General features: G+C 65.8%; 1 protein-coding gene across 3 annotated transcripts in view; it reads right to left on the bottom strand.

Annotated features, from left to right (window-relative positions):
• Positions 1-17,908, bottom strand: part of ITGA3 (integrin subunit alpha 3) — a 39,939-nt gene that overhangs the window by 17,429 nt on the left and 4,602 nt on the right. For all 3 annotated transcript variants that reach the window (XM_089773896.1, XM_089773895.1, XM_075911687.2), the window contains exons 2-9: positions 7,237-7,364; positions 6,464-6,546; positions 3,702-3,951; positions 3,267-3,350; positions 2,120-2,327; positions 1,493-1,686; positions 488-576; positions 220-356 (exon numbers count right to left, since the gene is read on the bottom strand). In XM_089773896.1, coding sequence (XP_089630022.1) covers positions 220-356; positions 488-576; positions 1,493-1,686; positions 2,120-2,327; positions 3,267-3,350; positions 3,702-3,951; positions 6,464-6,546; positions 7,237-7,364 — 1,173 coding nt within the window. The remainder of the gene's footprint in view (positions 1-219; positions 357-487; positions 577-1,492; positions 1,687-2,119; positions 2,328-3,266; positions 3,351-3,701; positions 3,952-6,463; positions 6,547-7,236; positions 7,365-17,908) is intronic.

Here is a 17,908-nt window from a genome sequence, read left to right on the forward strand (position 1 = left end):
GCAGCAGTGCTATGCCCTGGCTCACCAGCCCCCATCCCTCCCCTGCTGCTGACTTCTGGCTCATGCAGGTCAGCGGGGCCCCCGCCGAGGGTCCCAAGTTCAATCCCCGCGGATGCCACCAGAGCCCACCCCTCCCCCTGCCCAAAACCTCCAGTTCTTGTGTGTCCAGAGACCAGGACTGGCCCCTCAGAGGCCACCCCGCCTGCCCCAGCCCCGCACCTGAGCAGAGCTATCCGCTCCGACAAGCTCCCGACCAGCAGATCGGGGTAGGAGTTGCCATCCACGTCCAGCCCCCCGCTCAGGGAGTAGCCGAAGGTCTGGATGCCGGACGGGCCCAGCTCTGCCCCGCTGATCACCTGTGGGGCAGGGAGAGAGGGAGTCACCCGCGGCCCCTCCAGCACCACCCGTGGGCCTGCAACTCGTGGGGCAGGACCCTAGAAACCCCTCCCCCCACCCTCTCCCCTGGGGCTGCGCAAGGGGCCGTTACCTGCCGGGGCTTGGCCACCAGCCCCCCCGAGCTGCTGTGGTAGATGTAGACCTTGCCGGGGCCCTCGAAGGGAGCCCCAATGGCGATGTCTGTGGGGAGAAACAAAGGGTCAGCCGGGCTCCTCCAGCCCCCTCAGACAATCCCCACCCCTCACGAGCCCCCAAACTCCGGTCACCTCAGAGCCCCTCTTGTATCTCTGCTCTAACCCCCCATGCTGTCTCCTGAGAACCCCAAACCCCTGCCCACCCCACCCCCAAACCAGCTCCAGAGCCCCCCACACACTATCCCCTAAAACCCCCATACCAGCCCCACACACTGTTCCCTGGCACCTCCAAACCAGCCCCAGAGCCCCCCAAATTCCTAACCCCACACACTATCCTGACACCCCTAAATCCCACACTATCCCAAGCCCCCCATTCGCCCCAATCCCACACCAGCCCCATACCCCCTTAGCTCCCGAAGCCCAGCCACTGCACCCCTAGGACACCTCCCAGCCACCCCTTCCAAGCCCACCCTTCTACCTCCCTGGCCCCCAGCACTCCATTGCCCCCAACCCGCAGGAGCCCCGAGGTCGCCCATGTGACGGCGCGTTGGGGGTCCCCCGTCTCCTGCACCCCGAAATGGCACAAACAGACTCCCCCAGCCAGTGGAATTGAGGGTGGTTTATTGCTCCTCCAGGATACAGCACAGCACAGATGTGATCTGGTTACAGGAACTGGGGCTAAGAGGCCTCAGTGCCCCCCTTGAGATAGAGGAGTCCCAGCCCCCTCCCCAGCTCCTTCTCCCCTGCTTTCCAGACAGGAACTAACCACCTCTCCTCCAGCCCTGCCCCCAGCCAGGGCAGCATCCACCTCCCTTTGTTTCTCCCCATGGGGGGTAGGCTGGTTCCACCGTATGGTACCTTTGCATAGTGAGGTTTTCCCTGCTGGGTCTTGCTCCAGACAGCAGGGGTCACCACAGCCCAGCAAGTCCCCCCACTACGTCACAGCCCATTACGACCCTCACCCTGGAAGCCGTCCTGGTTGACGTCTCCGATGCTGGCCACGGCGAAGCCGAAGCCGGAGCTGCTGGGGCCCTTGAGAGCCAGGCTGGCCCGGCTCCGGAAGCTGCCGGCCTCATTCATGTAGACGTAAACGGCGCCGCCTGCCTCCTGCTTCCGATCGAAGTAGTACGGGGCCCCGACCACCAGGTCCTGCCACCTGCCGGATGGGCCAAGAAGGGCAGGGTCAGGGCCACGGGGCACCGGCGGGGCCGGGGAGCTGCAGACCCGGCGTGTTCCGGAGACCCCCAAAGAGCTGGGCTCAGGAGCTCCCCCCAAAGCTACAGAGACCCCCAGTTCCAAGCTATTGGGCCCCCCAAGCCGAGCTATGGAAATCCCCCAAGCTCTGGGTCACAGACACCCCCGGCCAATGCGCCCTCCAATCTTTTCCCAGCCATGTGCGGGATAATTGTTCTGTGCGCACTGAGGCAGCGTGTCTGTGCACCACCAACAGCGACAAAACCCAGGCGGGGCGCCCTGCCCATGAGCCGCTCGAGCGCCCGGCTCCCAGGGAACGCTGCCCCCCGCTAAGGGCCATGGAGCTCGGGGGTTCCCGGCCCCCGTCAGGCGGAGGCTCCCGGCTCCGGGCTCACCCGTCGCTATCCAGGTCAGCCAGGGCGATGGCGCTCCCGAAGTAGGAGCCCACCTGCTCCCCGGGCAGCACCAGGCTCGGCTCCAGGGTGCTTTGGGAGCCGTTGCTCAGCAGGTACACGGCGCCCGCGTGCTGGTGGCGGGGCGCGCCGGAGACGAGGGTCACCTGGCTCCGGTGCAGGACGGCGCTGGCGGCTTGGACCGTGTAGCCTGGAGAGCGGGGCAGGGGTGTCAGGCCGGGAGGTGCAGGGTAACGGGGACCCCAGGCAACGGCACCGCTGGGTCAGCCCCGGATGCCTGCGTGGCCCAGAGCTGGTGCCAAGCTTGGCCCCAAACTGGACAGAGCTGGGGGAGTCTTACGCAGGCCCGATGCTTGGCAGAGGTGCCAGCTCAGCACCTGGCCGGCTGATGCCCTTTCTGGGGTCCCAGGGCCCACGGAGGCTGCTTGGCAGCCGGGCACCCCGCCTCACCCTGACCTAGAGGGACCCGCGCTGGGCACCGGCTGGCTCTGGGCCAGGCAGCCATGCGGGCAAAGCAGCAGCGGGTTCGGGGGGACGGAGGCCCAGCTAGCCCCGGGCACAGAGGATACCGACCCCCACGAGACCCCCTTGCCAGCCTCCCCATGGAATTAAAGGTGCTTCCCCTGCTCCAGTTCGCACCTGCCTGCGGGGGGAGAGGGGGGGTGTCAGGCTGCCCACCTGCTAGCAGCAATGGGCGACACTCCCGGCCAGGCTGAACCCGACTGGCACGGCGCAGGTGCAGGGAGCATCTGGGCTGGGCAGCAGGTTGGCCGGGCCCACAGACCCACCTGGCACGGAGGCACAGAGCAGCTGTGGGAGTTGCCCGAGGATCCTATAGGGAGGCAGTGGCAGAGCGGGGACGAGACCCCTATTCTGTTGGATCCCTGAGCCCTTCTCTACCCCCCTGCCCTGCACTGTTAGATGGGGCGGCCGGTCCCACAGACCCACCTGGCACGGAGGCACAGAGCAGCTGTGGGAGTTGCCCGAGGACCCTATAGGGAGGCAGTGGCAGAGCGGGGACGAGACCCCTATTCTGTTGGATCCCTGAGCCCTTCTCTACCCCCCTGCCCCGCACTGTTAGATGGGGCGGCCGGTCCCCTCCGGGCGCAGAGGGAGCAGCGGAAGGTACCTATGTAGAGGTTGCCGTTGTCGTGGTCAGCGTAGGAGAAATCGACCAGGTCCCAGCTCTCTCGCTGAAGCACGTAGCTCGTCCCTGCAGCAGGGGAGGGAGATACAGAGCAGCTCAAGCCACAGCAGGGACCAGCAGCAGGCAAAGGAATCTCTCCCCATCTCCCTCCCCAGAGCCAGCCGCCTCCCGGCCAGTGCTCCTCCTCCTGTCCCCCCATCCAGCGGCACTGCACCTGCCCCTCCTTCTCCCCCAGCCTGGGGCTCCAGGACTCCCCCATGTGCATCCAAGCCCTTCCCGATGCAGGGACCCGGCTCTGGGACCCCCCCCTCTTGCAACGTGACAGCCCCATGGGAGGAGCCCGCTGCCCCGGGCCGGCCGTGCTGCAGGGTCTCCAGGCAAACCCAGGCGGCTGGGGACCCCGGCGGCCGCACAGACCTTGCCAGTTGTAGGCGCCGGGTGCCCCGAAGTAGACGGTGCTGGCGGTGAAGCCACCGCTGGCGCCCAGCTGGCACATGCCCGTCTCCTCGGCGTCGGTGTTGGAGTTGCACATCTCGTTGTGGTAGGTCTGCCAGTCGTCGCTCAGCTGCTGCTGCAGGTCGTTGCCGCGGACGTAGCATTTCCCCACCATGCGCCGCTGGTCCTCAGTGCCGGCCCACAGCACCCGGGTGTAGCGGTGGGCGCAGGCCTGGGGGTGGAGTGGCAGGGTCAGTGCTGAGAGTACTGCTGTCCGGGGCTCGTGGGGCTGGGTGTCCTGGGCCAGAGCCACCCACCTACAGCTACACTGGTCCATATAGCCCAGGGGAGAGCCTCAGAGCCACGGTCCAATAGCCCCGTAGCGCAGGGCAGAGCCGCGGTCCCTATAGCCCCGTAGCCCAGGGCAGAGCCGCGGTCCCTACAGCCCCGTAGCGCAGGGGAGAGCCTCAGAGCCACGGTCCAATAGCCCCGTAGCGCAGGGCAGAGCCGCGGTCCATATAGCCCCGTAGCCCAGGGGAGAGCCTCAGAGCCACGGTCCATATAGCCCCGTAGCCCAGGGGAGAGCCTCAGAGCCACGGTCCATATAGCCCCGTAGCCCAGGGGAGAGCCTCAGAGCCACGGTCCATATAGCCCCGTAGCCCAGGGGAGAGCCTCAGAGCCATAGTCCATATAGCCCCGTAGCGCAGGGGAGAGCCTCAGAGCCACAGTCCATATAGCCCCGTAGCGCAGGGGAGAGCCTCAGAGCCACGGTCCATATAGCCCCGTAGCGCAGGGGAGAGCCTCAGAGCCACGGTCCATATAGCCCCGTAGCGCAGGGGAGAGCCTCAGAGCCACGGTCCATATAGCCCCGTAGCCCAGGGGAGAGCCTCAGAGCCACGGTCCATATAGCCCCGTAGCGCAGGGGAGAGCCTCAGAGCCACGGTCCATATAGCCCCGTAGCCCAGGGGAGAGCCTCAGAGCCGCGGTCCATATAGCCCCGTAGCCCAGGGGAGAGCCTCAGAGCCGCGGTCCATATAGCCCCGTAGCCCAGGGGAGAGCCTCAGAGCCACGGTCCATATAGCCCCGTAGCCCAGGGGAGAGCCTCAGAGCCACGGTCCATATAGCCCCGTAGCGCAGGGGAGAGCCGCGGTCCCTATAGCCCCATAGCGCAGGGGAGAGCCGTGGTCCATATAACCCCGTAGCCCAGGGCAGAGCCGCAGTCTGTATAGCCCCAAAGCGCAGGGCACAGCCGCAGTCTATATAGCCCCAAAGCGCAGGGGAGAGCCGCGGTCCGTATAGCCCCGTATCGCAGGGCAGAGCCGCAGTCTGTATAGCCCCGTAGCGCAGGGGAGAGCCTCCCCATGGACGTGAGTGCATGCCCAAAGAGGGTGCATGCCCAGCGAGGCATGCCACCGGCTGGGGAGCTGTGAGGGTGGCAGCCGCAGCAGGACAGCTGGGAATGGGAGGATCATGGCAGGGAGGCTGGCACGGAGCCAGGGGCAAGCCGGTCGCTCCGCTCTCTCTGCTCCGGGCTCTGGGGGCGCACGCCGGAGGGGACATGGCCTGCTTGGACACTGGGTCTGGGGGGCGGGGAGCTGCCTGCGCACGGGGCAGGGGCAGAGGGCTAGGAGGAGTCAGGGGACTCCACTGCGGAGTCGCTAGCCTCCTCCGGCCCCTCGGCACGAACGCCTGAGCTCCGGCGCAGCACAGAACCTACCAGCGAAGGGCCGGCGAGCAGACGAGGGAGCCGCAGCCCAGCGCTGAGCTCACTCGGCTCCGTCACCCTGCGCCTCGGAGGCAGAGCAGGAGCCAGACACCCCCAGACGGGGAACCCGTGGCCGGGGTCAGCCACAGAGACCAGAGACGCCTGCCGCCCCCGCAGCCAGCCAGGGTTAAGCCGCTTGGCCCCGACTCCCCGTGGGCCGCGTTCCCGTTAGCTCTGGATGGTTTCACGTTCTTTCCCACGCACTCGGCTGCCGCTCCGAGGCTATTGCCCTTGTTTGGGTCCCTCCTGGCTGGAGACCAGACTCCGCGCCTGGCGGCAGGGGCCGGCTGGAACCCACAGGCCAGCAGGGGAGCAAAGGCAACAGAGCAGCAGAGAGGAGAAGGCAGCAGCATGGTTTCAAGTCCCACAGTTTTGCAGCTCCAGGGTAAATGACCACACAGCCTACAGATCCCAGCATGCCATGCTCCATGCACATGGCCCTCTACAGGAAGTTGGAGCACTGCATGCTGGGACTTGTAGTCTCCACCAGCTGCACCACCATACTAAGTCGAATTCCAACTGCACCATTAAATTGCTCTTGTGCAGCCCCTGCTCATCCTTTCATTAATTCAACCTCACGTCCTCCCACCCCGGAGGAATAGTCAGTATCACCAGTCCCATTTTACAGACAGGTAAACTGAGGCATGTGATTTGTCTGGGTCAGGGCAGGAATAGAACCCAGGAGTCCTAAGGCCCAAGGGGTTGATTTCGCACCACCATGCGCCCTCTCTTGCCACTTACACACCTGTGAAAAATGCCACAAGCGAGTGACCTGGGGGTACATCAGACTCACTTTGCATGGGCGTGAAGGCTAACACGCTGGAGAAGCAGGCCTGGTGTCCTCCGCTCTAAACACTAGGCCATGCTGCCTTCCCTCTCACTTCGGGTTTGCTCTGCACTGGTGTAAATGTCGTGCAAGGCACGTCCTAGGTGTGATGCTCAGGCTACTGACAAGGTATCCCAGCAGGCCCCCACTCACCAGCACTCTCCCCGCAGGCTGTCTCTGGCTAGCGATGGTCACCCCGAGCCACATGCCCTCAACGATGTTCGTCTGTGGGTCACCTGGGCAGAGAGCGGAGGAGACGTGACACAAGGGCAGTGACCCCACAAGGATGCACAGCCACCCTCCCCACCCGTGCACGCACGAGGATGCACGGCCACCCTCCCCACCCGTGCACGCACGAGGATGCACAGCCACCCTCCCCACCCGTGCACGCACGAGGATGCACAGCCACCCTCCCCACCCGTGCATGCACGAGGATGCACGGCCACCCTCCCCACCCGTGCACGCACGAGGATGCACGGCCACCCTCCCCACCCAAGCACACGCCCTGCAACAGTGCAAGGCTCCCTCTAGCAAGAGACTCTCCTGGACAGGACACGGAGCCCCCCAGCCCTCTGCAGCGTGTTGCTGACATGAGGGAGTGGGTGACACTCCCCTATCTCCCTACAGTGGTAGGACAATGCGTGCGGGAAGCCCGGGGCTGGAAACACAGGGCTGCCTGGCCAGGAGAGCATGGAGTGGTGGCTGGAGAAGGGGAGATAAGGGGTTGCTCTTGCCCCCTTCCAGAAGCCCTACCCCAGGAAACCAACTCTCCAGAGGGGGCTCAGCTCTTAGATGGTTCACAGGAGCCTCCCAGCACCCGGGGCTCCCCCGTCTGCCCGCTGAGACCCGGCGCCTGGACTCCAGAGTCTGAAGCCAGCAAAGCCGGGCTGGGTGCAATTTACCCCCCTCGGGGGGTGCCCACGTACTCTTCTCCTCTATGGCCACTCGCTCGCAGTCGTTCACGGAGGCGCTCAGGGGGCAGGAGTACACGGCGCCCGTCCGCGTGGCGTTCCCCGGCCCAGCCGCCACATCCTGGGGCGCGCCCGCCAGCAGCCTGCCAAAGACACAAGGAGGCAAAGTCGCTCAGGGGCCCGGCTCAGCATCTACGGCTGTGACCATGGTGCGTCGCACCCCCCCACACACACGCGGCCCTGCGCCCACAGAGCTTCGCAGGTGTCCAATGCTCCTTGCAACCCCCCACAGCGAGGCAGCTAGAAGAGAATCAACATCACCAGCAAAACGCAGCCACCTCTGGGGTGGAGCATGGCCAGTACTTAGCAGCATACAGCAATGCCACATGACCGGCAAGGAGCTTCGGGGGGCCTTGGACCCCGCTATCATTGTTACAGGGGTGAGTGAAGGCCCTTCCTCCGACTGCGCTGGGAGTACACACACCTACAGGCCCTGGGCTGCTACACGGTATCGACGGGTTTCCCAGCAGGTTGGACAGATATCGATCAGGGATGATCTAGAGGGGGCTTGGTCCTGCCGTGAGGGCAGGGGACTGGACTTGATGTCCTGTCGAGGGCCCTTCCAGTTCTAGCCTCAGGATCAGCCGGCCTTCAGTCAGACCAACTGAGTGTTCGCCCCCTGAGCCCCATTGCTCTCGCGTCAGTCGGACTGTCTGTTGCCGAGGGCTCATCCCCCAAACTCCACTGCCCCAGTGTCAGTCGGATTGCCCGTCACCAAGGGCTTGTCCTCCAAACTCCCTTGCCAGTTGGACTGTCACCGAGGGCTCGTCCCTGGAACTCCATTCATCCAGTGTCAGTCGGACTGTCACCAAAAGGTTATCGCCCAAACTCCACTGCCCCAGTGTCAGTCGGACTGTCCGTCACCAACAGCTCATCCCCTGCTCTCGTTGCCAGTCACACTGTATGTCACCAAGCATTTGTGACTTGACCCCATTGCTCTCGCGTCAGTCGGACTGTCTGTTGCCGAGGGCTCATCCCCCAAACTCCACTGCCCCAGTGTCAGTCGGATTGTCTGTCACCAACAGCAGATCTGACACTCGCGATTCGTTTACATAATTTCACTCGTTCCCTGTTTTGGCAGGAAGAGCAGCGGGAAGCTAGGTTGCCATGGATACATATTATTTACGTGTGCCCGCGGGGGGGGCTGACAAGCCCGTCTCACTATTAACTCACCACAGCCATGGGCTCCTTCCCCGCGGCCTGCCAGCCGTGCGCCTTGCCCGCTCGTGGGGCACATCGGGCAACGCTTCGGCTGGCCCCTCGTCACCTCGCCCAGATGCCTTTGTGCGGCACAGGGAGCTACGCCCCAAAACGCCGACCTTCCTCGCACCACCCTCCCGCGCGAGGGTCCGAACGGAGCAAGAGCTTCCTGGCAGCTACCGCTCCCGGCGGGAAGTGGGGACGGGCCCCGCTGGGGGCATGGCTGTGACATCACGGAAACCTCCCCCCCTACGTCCCTCCCTGCATGGGGCTTAGAGGGGCGAGGCATCGGGGCAGGAACAAACTGAAATTTTGCCCCCCTGGATTCGGGCCTCCACCCACCCGCAGCCACAGAACACGAGCCAAGGGGGCACCCGGGCAGTGCCCAAAGCAGGTCCTCGCCAAGCTCCCAGCCGGCGTCGCCCCCTGGCACCGTGTACCCCCTGGCCTCGGGGTGCTGCCGGGGGCCGGGCCCCGTGGGACCGACAGACAGCTGGGAACCCAGAGCGCGAATGGCGGGGGGCCCAAAATGCCACTGAGCGACGCAGCGAGTCTGGGAAGGGGGAACTTGGATCCCCCAAGCCCTGGGCTGGGACCCTGGCCCATCCGGCCTCTCCCTGCAGATACCCGCCGGGGGGCCAGCCCTCTGGGCAGGGGGGGAAGGGGCCTGGGTGCCAGCCCACCAGGCATTCATAGCCCAGAGAGGGGCCAGCTTCCTGCTGATGCCGTAGCCAGCAGGTTTCTGCTCCATCAGGCCTTTTGCCCGCCAACCACTTGCCTCCGCAGCGCTCTGGGAGCGTGTGGGGTGGGGTCTGTGGGGTGGCAGAGAGAGAGAGAGAGCGCCCACGTGTGTGCGCCCGTGCCTGTGTCAGCTGAACAGCGACCCCTTCCCTCTGCTAGGCTCTACGATTTGTCCCTCTGTACCACACAGCTGGGATTTCTCCAGCGCCCCCCCCCCCCGCGAGCCATCTCTCACTTCGCCTGAGCCCAACGGGAGGCTTGCTGCTGTGTGGGAGAGAAAAACGAAAGAGGAACATGTTTCCAGCTGCGATGGGGAGGCACCAGGGCGGAGAGACAACGGGACGGCCGGAGCTGCAGCAAAGAAAGTTCTCAGAGCCACCAGGCTGGAGGAACGGGCAAGACGCCAGCGAGATTAAGTGACATGCCCAAGGTTGTGCAGGAAGACGGGGCGGAGCCTGAAACGGAAGCACACGCACACAGCCCGGGCTGTGGTATAGACGTAAATCTTCCCAGGGCAGCGGGAAGCGGCCGAGCTAACCTGGATTTCCCAGGAGCAGCAGGGGGTGCGGCCGCACTCTGAGTCGGAGCCGGTCGCGTGCCCCACAAGAGGTGAACCCCTCCCCCCTCCGCCGTTCCGAGGCGGCGGCTGCTTCCTCGCCTGACTCAGGTGCCCACGGCTCAGGAGGGGAAATACTTTTGTGACACGTCACTTCACTTCCAGCTCCAGGCACACAGGATGCCGGGGTCAGGGGGGAGTGAGTCAGCTTTCCCGTGCCAGTGCCAGGGCAAGGCGGCGGGGGGCCGGGGGGGTCCAGGGGCTTCGGGCTCTTGTCAGATCAGCAGCCCAGAGCTACGGCAGGAGGGTGCCTGGGGAAACTGACCCTTGTGGGAGACAACCTGAGGGCACCGGGGCGCCCTGCCACTGTGGCGGGTCTGGGGGCAAGTCCATGTGCGGCGTCACAGACTTTCTAGCGCCTGGCGGGGTCTGGGGAGGGCAGGGCTGGCACCAGGCCAGTCCCGTAGCAGGGAGATGTTACCTACCAGCCCTGGGCTCTTGGGGAGCCAGGGAGCGACACTCATGGAAAACCCAGGCCTCTGCTAGAATCAAAGACAAAGCAAGGAAAAGGCCGGGGGAGACCCCCCAGCCCCTCCAGACAAGGGGACAGAATTAAGGACACGCCCCAGCCTCAGCTGCATGGAAGACAGAACAGAGACCAGCTCTTCCAACGCGGGAACCGCACTGAACTCTGGGATACCGAAAGCAGAGACGCACGGCCTGATGGGAAATCTCTGCTCCAGATGCTAACGAACCCAAGCTGCTCACCCCCAAATTAGTCATGATCAGACCGATTCTAGTAACGAGCCTATTGACAGCCACATGCTGACACTGCCCAGTTGCACTGTGAGCTCCTTCAAGGAACATCCCCCATCGCCAGGGGTGACCAGTCCCGCTGTCTCGCCTCTGGTTACCCAGAAACAAATCCAGGGCCCTCCTCGAGCTATTGTCCTGTCCCTTTAAAAACTCCTCCCTTGCCTAAGAAAGACTGTGCTGATACCTGGATTGAAACGCATCCGTTCCACTGCGAGTTCAGCTCCTGGCTGATCCTGCTGGTGGCTCTGCTCTGCTGTCTCCTGCCCCCGGCCCCCCGGCCCCCATCCCCATCTGGGAACCCCGATCAGTGCAAGCTCCACGGAGTGGTGAGGTCTCCCCCCCGCACTACCTCTCTAAGCAGCCTCCTGACGCTGCCCTATGTCAACTGTTCTAGGGTCAGCTACCCCTCATGTGTAATCAGTCTCCATTTAGATTGACTATTGTAACAGGTTTGGGTGTTTGGCTCCCTGTGGATCTACGTTCACTCCCCAGGAATAAATCCCTTGCGTTGTTAAGCTGGTTGCTTCTCTCTCTTTCGGTTACTCTTCCTCAGGAGCTGTTATTTTGGCTTCCCCGTTCGCTCTGCAACGCTTCTTGTACCAAGCTACAGATCCCTGCAGTGCCCAAAATCCCGCGGGGTTTGCTCATCGGGTGGTTTCCCAGGGAATGACTGTGGGGTGAGAGCGGGGATGGGGGCCTGAGCCAGGGGGCGTATGAGGATGGCAGCTTAAAGTGCTGTTCAATCCAGCCCATTGAGTCCAAAGGCTCACGAGGGGGCCGTGGGGCATCGCTGCGAGCCCAGCCTGCTGAGTCCAGGGACATAGGAGGGGTCAGCGTGCGAGTGCTGATTCCCCAGCCTCTGGGCCGTGCTCTGGCGGGGGGGTGAGTGTCTGGGTGTTGCGAAGGCGGGAAGAACCCGGCCTGAGGAGCCCAGTTGTACAGGAGAGCTCCAGCGGGAGGGGAATCGGCAGCAGGGAGAATCCGGCTCCACAGGAAGCACAAGCAGCACCCGGACAGAACTGGAACCTCCCCCCAGCCCCAGAAGAGTAACCCTGAGAAATGAGCAGACCCCAGGGTATTGGGCACGTCTGGTAGCAGAGAGGGCCCCCAGCTCGGGCCCAGGACAGAAACCCTCGCAGCAGCCTGGCAGGGGCACCGCACCCTCCGGCCCCCGCCCTGGCGTTGGCAGCAGCTGGTGTGGCCAAGAGAAGTTGGAGGGTCCTGAGTCCAACCTGTGCTGGGCAAGCATCCACGTGCCCCCTCCCCTCTGCCACTGCAGCCAGGACTGACGGAGCCAGGCTCGGGGAGAGGAGCAAGGGGGGGCCAGGACAGAGCCTCCCCAGGGGTTCTGCTGGAGCAAGGCAGGGGGTTCAGCTTCCCCAGCCCCTCAAGCAAGCCCCCCGGGCGAAAGCGCAGCAGAGGGCGGCTGCTAGCGCCACCGCGGGGCCTGACAGGAGGCAGCGTGCGGGGCTGGGCTGGCGGAGCAGAGAGGGGTCGGCGGGGTCTATAAACACACCGGGCAGGGAGAGGGGCTGGCGCAGTCGAGGCCACGGCAGCAGCTGGCACGCGAGCCAAGGGAGGCAGCTGGCCATTGGCAATTAGACAAAGGGCTCTCGGCAGCGCCGGTGCGCAGGGCTGGGGCTCCAAAGGGGCAGAGGGGCTAAGCCCCGGCTTGCTGTGCGCTTGCGGGGGATGGATGCGAGGGCTGCAGCAGCATCTGGCCCAGCCCCCTCGCGGCGGGCAGCAGACGGGCCATCGCTCGGCTCCGCGCACGCAGGGCAGCCGGGGGGCTCTGCCTACAGCCCCAGCCCACAGGCCGACTGCAGCTCCCATTGGCTGGAAGCATTGGCCAATGGGAGTGGAGGAGCCGGTGCCTGTGGACAGGGCAGTGTGCAGAGCCGCATGGTCCCACCTCTGCGTGGGAGCCGGAGGGGGATGCTCCACCTGGCTCCTGCATCCCTGAGCACCCGCCCAGCTGATTCCCCCTCTCAACCCTTCCATCCCAGCCTCCTGCATCCCAAACCCCTCCTCCCCAGCCCCAGCCCAGCCCCTGCCTCACCCCTCCGGCCGGGATGATCCTGCTGCGCCCCAGGCAAAGGGGAACGCGGGCAGGGACCCCGCCTGCCCCACATGCAGCGGCCTCGGAGCACCGAGCAGAGGGCACAGGCCTGGAAAAAGCTCCTGGGGGGAATCCTGCCCCACGAGGCCGGGGCCAACCCCAAGGACAGCCGGCTCTGGGACCCTGTGGCAGGGAGCCCTGGAACACCCAGGCCCTGGCTACTGGTGGGCAGTGGGGAGCTGCCAGAGCCAGGGCCTGCCCCCTCAGACTGGTCCCAGGTTAGCAGCAGGGGCTTGGCCCCCCTCGGGATCCAGAAACCAGGCTCCCCTGCCTGGCGGGAAACAGCGCCAGGCCAGCCAGCAAGGAAGGGGGCCAGAGTCCCTGGGCCAGGGGCCCCGCAGCATCATCTCCCCTGCCATCCCCGGGAGCAGGAGACGCGGGTGGCGCAGGAATCGCCGGGCCCCCTGGGTGCAGCTAGGGGGAAAGGCTGGTACCTGGCACCCGCCAGCGGAGCCAGGCTGAGAACGTTGCCCGGTACCAGCTACGGCAGGAGCGAGCGGTTCAAATCCCTGGAGTCTGGCCAGGCCTCGGCACGCAGAGAGGAGCCGGGCCGCGGCCTCACACCAGCTGCTGTTCCTTACCAGAACGTACCCCCCTCTGCGGGGGGCAGCTCCCGATTATCCTCACTTTGCAGAGGGGAAACCGAGGCACATAGCAGGGCTAGGACTCTCCCAAGGTCACACAGCCAGTCAAGGGCAGAGCTGGGACTAGAGTCCAGGGCCCGGGAGTCCCTTGCTCTAACCACTAGACACCAGCCCCTCCCAGAGCCAGAAAGCAGGCAGGGACGCAGCCCCTTGCTCTAACCACAAGTCCACCCCGGCGTGTTGAGGACACGCACGTCCTGCCCACGAACGTCACCGCAAGCCGATGGCAGCAGGCGAGAGCAGAGGCCGGGACGGCAGAGGAGACGGGGCGTCCTCCACACCGGAACTTGTGGGCACACGTCTGGCCGGGCACGATAAAACAGGATCCCTCCGCCCGCATGCCCCCGCCAGCGACTCCCCCGGCAGTGGAGAGGCCAGTGCAGGATCCCAGGGGGAGCAAAGGGGAAAGGGCCTGAGCCGAGCAGGGTTGGAGCCACTAGGAAAATGGCCAGTCTCGCCTGGGTGTGCGAGGACCGCTTCTCGGCCTAGCCACGCTAGACCTGGTGGGGGCGGGGGGGGCAGAAACAGGGATTCAACCGACCCTCCACAGAAAGCTACTGAAGAGGGAAGGATGGTCCAGTGGTTAGAGCATTAATTCAATTCCCAGCTCTGCCACAGCCTCCCTGTTTGACCTTGGGCAAGTTCCTCGGTTTCTAGGCCCTCATCCCCCAGCTGTGCCATGGGGGGTGGGGCCAGCTCTGCCCTGCCCCACCGGGGGGGGGGGGGGGCTGGGGGTAACTGCATGAAGCTGGAGGGAGGCCCCAGAGGCAGAGCAGATAGAAAAGCCTCTCCCCGGGCCTGTGGCATCCAACGGCTGGGTAAGGAGCGACTGGCCCCAGGGAGCAGGGAGGGGGCCCGCGGAGGGTGGGGCAGGGCCAGACTGAAGGCCCCTGGTGCCTCCCAGCCCTACAGGGGCAGCCTTGCAGGCCAGGCCGCAGGCTGAGCAGAGGCTGCTGCCCACCCCAGGCCAGCTGGGTGGAGCCGGGGTCCTCGGGCAGGGCCGACTGCCGCGGGAGGGAAGGGCAGCAGGACGGGGGCTCCCACAGGCTCAAAGGTCGCCGAGAGCAAATTCTTCCCTCCCAGCTGGCGGAGGGGGCGGGGAGGAACCTCCAGGCTGTGCGGGGCCGAGTGGGTGGTCCAGGCTCGGCGGGACTCTGGAGAGCAGGGGGGCACGCTTCTCCCGCGCCAGGACCCCCCGCAAGACACCAGCCGGCTCCGGAGGGGAGCAGGACAAGGGGCAAAGCCCTGCACGGCGGGGCCGGGGCTCTGCTCAGCCAGGCGGGGCGCACTGGGGGTACAGACGGGGCCCCGCCTCGCGCTGCTCAGGGGACGCTCCTCCCAGACACGGCGGAGAATCCGGCTACCTCGCTGTAGGGCAGGAGGTTGCAGCCCCGCCCCCAGCAGGTGGAGGGAGACGCCCCAACTGCAGAGTGGGGGTGCAGAGGGACGGCAGGGAAACGAGCCCCCGCGACCCGCTCAGAGCTAGGGGGTTAGTTTGATTTGTTCTCGGATGAGGAGCACGAGGCAGGAGAACCTGGGTCTGTTCCTGGCTCAGGCAGGGCAGTGGGGACTAGTGGCTAGAGCTGTAGCGCCAGAGCCAGGATGCCGGGTTCTACTCTGGCAGGGCAGAGGGACGTTTAAGGTCAAACCATGCCCAAATATCAGGGGCTTTTTAGGTGGGGGGAGTGTGTTTTGGGGGGGCCATGCCCCTCGCTGGATCCCAGTTCCCCAAGAACAAACAGCCCCCCTAAGGCGGGCAGACGGCTGGGGGCTGGGTCAGGGAAGCGCAGCTCCCGGGTCAAGGATCGTCCCTGGGGGAGGGGGATGGTGCAGAAGGATTTGCAGCTCTGCGGGGGAGGGGGAGCATTGCTCAGACCCTGAAGCAGGCAGGGCTGCAGGAAGGGTGGGGGAGGGAGCAGCAGGAATGCAACAGGTTGCCCCCCCCCACGCCAGCCCCTCCCTAGCACACATCCAGTGGCGGCTGGTGTGGCAGGGACCGGTGGCAACACCCCCACAGGCCCTGGCAGGGGGACAAGGCAGGGAGGGGACGTGGGCAGAAAGGCCCCCCCTCTGGAATTCCCCCCCGGCAGCCCGGGCTAGGCGCTGCCCCAGCATGCCTGGCAGGCCAGCGCACGCTTCTGCCGCTGCCGTTCCCCGCCACTCCCGGCTACAACAAAATCCCAGCTACCTGACAGCGACTGCAGCGTCAGACAAGCCGGGCGCACGTGGGCAGCCAAAGGGGCGTGGATCCTGGCGGCTGCGCCAGCCCCGCGCCTGCAGGACACGTGCCCTGGGCATGCAGCTGAGCCAGCCGGGGACAGCCCCGGGACCGTGGGCTCCCTGCAAATGCTACGACAGCCCCAGAGCACCGGTCGCCCCCAGGGCCTTTACAAACAGCAGCCCCGCCACCAAGATGCAGCCACCTCTGGGGTGGGACGTGGCAGCTTCCTTAGGCAGCCTGCAGCCAGGCCCCGCTGCGGTCTGGGCTGATGCTGTGCTCACTCGGAATGACTGGGAAGTGGGGGGAGGCTGATCGGTTACTGGCCTACGAACAAGGTAACCAGTTAACCAGCCTCTCCTCATCTCCCGGCCCTCGGCGGCTCGCCCAGTGTTTGCCTTCCCCTGGCACAAGCCCTGGTGTCCTGGCAGCCCAGCCCCAGCACAGCCCGAGCCCCGTGCGTGCAGACCGGCAGGAGCCACGGGGCCCCACGGACCCTGCTATCCCCAGGCAATAGCCCCAAAGCCCCTGCCCCAGCAGCCGTCTCGGCCACTTTGCAGCTTCTCCGGACTCTGCACCATGGCCCGGGGCCACGGACGACAGGGCCACGGACGACAGGGCCACGGGGCACGTCTCAGCAGCTCCCCTTTGCCAGGGACACCGAGCAGCCCTGGCCTGAGCCTCCCAGGTCTTTCCTGCCCTCCAGCCAGTGGCCCCCAGCTTCCCGGACGGGACAGGCCTGGCCGCATAGGGCCGGGTGAGGCCGAGGGTGCCGGCTGCGCCAGGGCTCCCCCCCAGCGGCTGCTCCTCAGCTGCCAGCCTCCCGGGCGCCGCGAGTGACTCCCTGGCCAACGGGAAGGGAAGGAAAGTGCCGGGCAGGAGGGAGAAAACTGTTCTCCAGGACGAGACGGGCCCCGACCAGCGGGGATCCAGCCCCCCCTCCCCAGCCTGGGATCAGACGCAGGAGGGGAGCTGGCTCGGGCCCCGAGTGACTTAGGGAAGTTGCTGGCCCAGGGAGCGGCCGCAGGGAGAGCGAGAAGGGGCAGCGAGCGACTGGCAGCTGCCTGGAGTCTGGCGATTTGCAAAAGGGCCGTAAAAGCATTTCCTGAATTAGCGAAGTTCTCGTGGGGCGGGGGGAGGGGGCAGTTCTGGAGAAATCCGGCCACTGCTGCCACGGAGGCAAGAACCCGCCTGCAACCACCAGACGCTGCATCCCCGGGCGGCCAGGCCCCAGCGAGCGAGGAGTCTGCAGAGCCAGGGCCAGAGCCCACTTCTGGGTGTCCGCTCGTGGGCAAGGCCAAAGGGGGCCGGCGGGGGGAGGGGAGGGACAGGCACAGAGGGGCTCAATGGGCAGCCCGATGTCTCTCAGCAGAGCCAGGTCTCCGCCACCCCACTGCTCTACCCACTGAGCCACACTGTCTCAGAAGGAGCTGAACTCGAAGAGCTTAGCGACTGGACTGGACCAGAGAACTCTACAGCCACCAAGCGCCGGTCCTCACGCTTCAGGCCAGGGGGTCCGGCAGCAACCCCCAATCCTCACACTGGAGTGGGAGACGGTTCCCCCTCGGGGGAGGGGCCAGGCTCCCCCCTTGTGCTCATTGGCCAGAGGAGCTGCCAGGGCAGGAATTCTCCGCCCCTCCGGCCGAGGGGGGGGATGGAGACTTTGGCTGCGTCCCCAGCGGGTTCTTACCCGACTGGGCAACCCGGCTCTTGACTCAGGTCTGTGGCTCCGCTTCCAGCAGGCCGGGGCTGCGCCGTGAGCCCAAGTTCCCCACCCCCCCAAGCGCCAATTCTATGATCCTGCCTGGGGCCGGAGGCCCCCGACTCCCTCGGACACTCAGGGTTGAGCCTCTGGCCCAGGGGTGCAGGAGCTATTTCTGGGGTGGGGCTGCTGAGTGGCAGCCCCCTCCTCTAGGCCCGCCGGGATCTGGCTCCCAACTCCCCCAGGCTGGACTCCATGGCTGCAAACGGCCTCCGGCCTGTCATGTCCCAAGCGAGGCCCAGACTGGGCCCTGGGCCGGCGGCGGGACCCTGGGGCTGGCGGGCTGCAGAGCCCATGGCAGAGCCAGCCTGCCGGTCTGAGGAAGCCAAACCTGGGGGTGCTGCAGCTCCTCCCGCACCCCAACATCCCGCACCCCCGCTCCGCTGGCACAGCCCCTTGCTTAAAAGTGACAAGTCCAGAATGGGGCTGGCCATGCCCATAAAGCAATGGGAGCGGGAGCCGCAGAGATGGGGGGGAGCAGGCGCAGCAGAGACAGGGAGGAGAGAGGGGAGGCAGGAGCAGGCGCAGCAGAGAGGGGGGGGGGGGGGGGGGGAAGAGGCAGGAGCGGATG

Source organism: Pelodiscus sinensis, chromosome 29 (assembly GCF_052426305.1).
Source record: "Pelodiscus sinensis isolate ZL-2025 chromosome 29, ASM5242630v1, whole genome shotgun sequence".
Classification (NCBI taxonomy): domain Eukaryota; kingdom Metazoa; phylum Chordata; order Testudines; family Trionychidae; genus Pelodiscus; species Pelodiscus sinensis.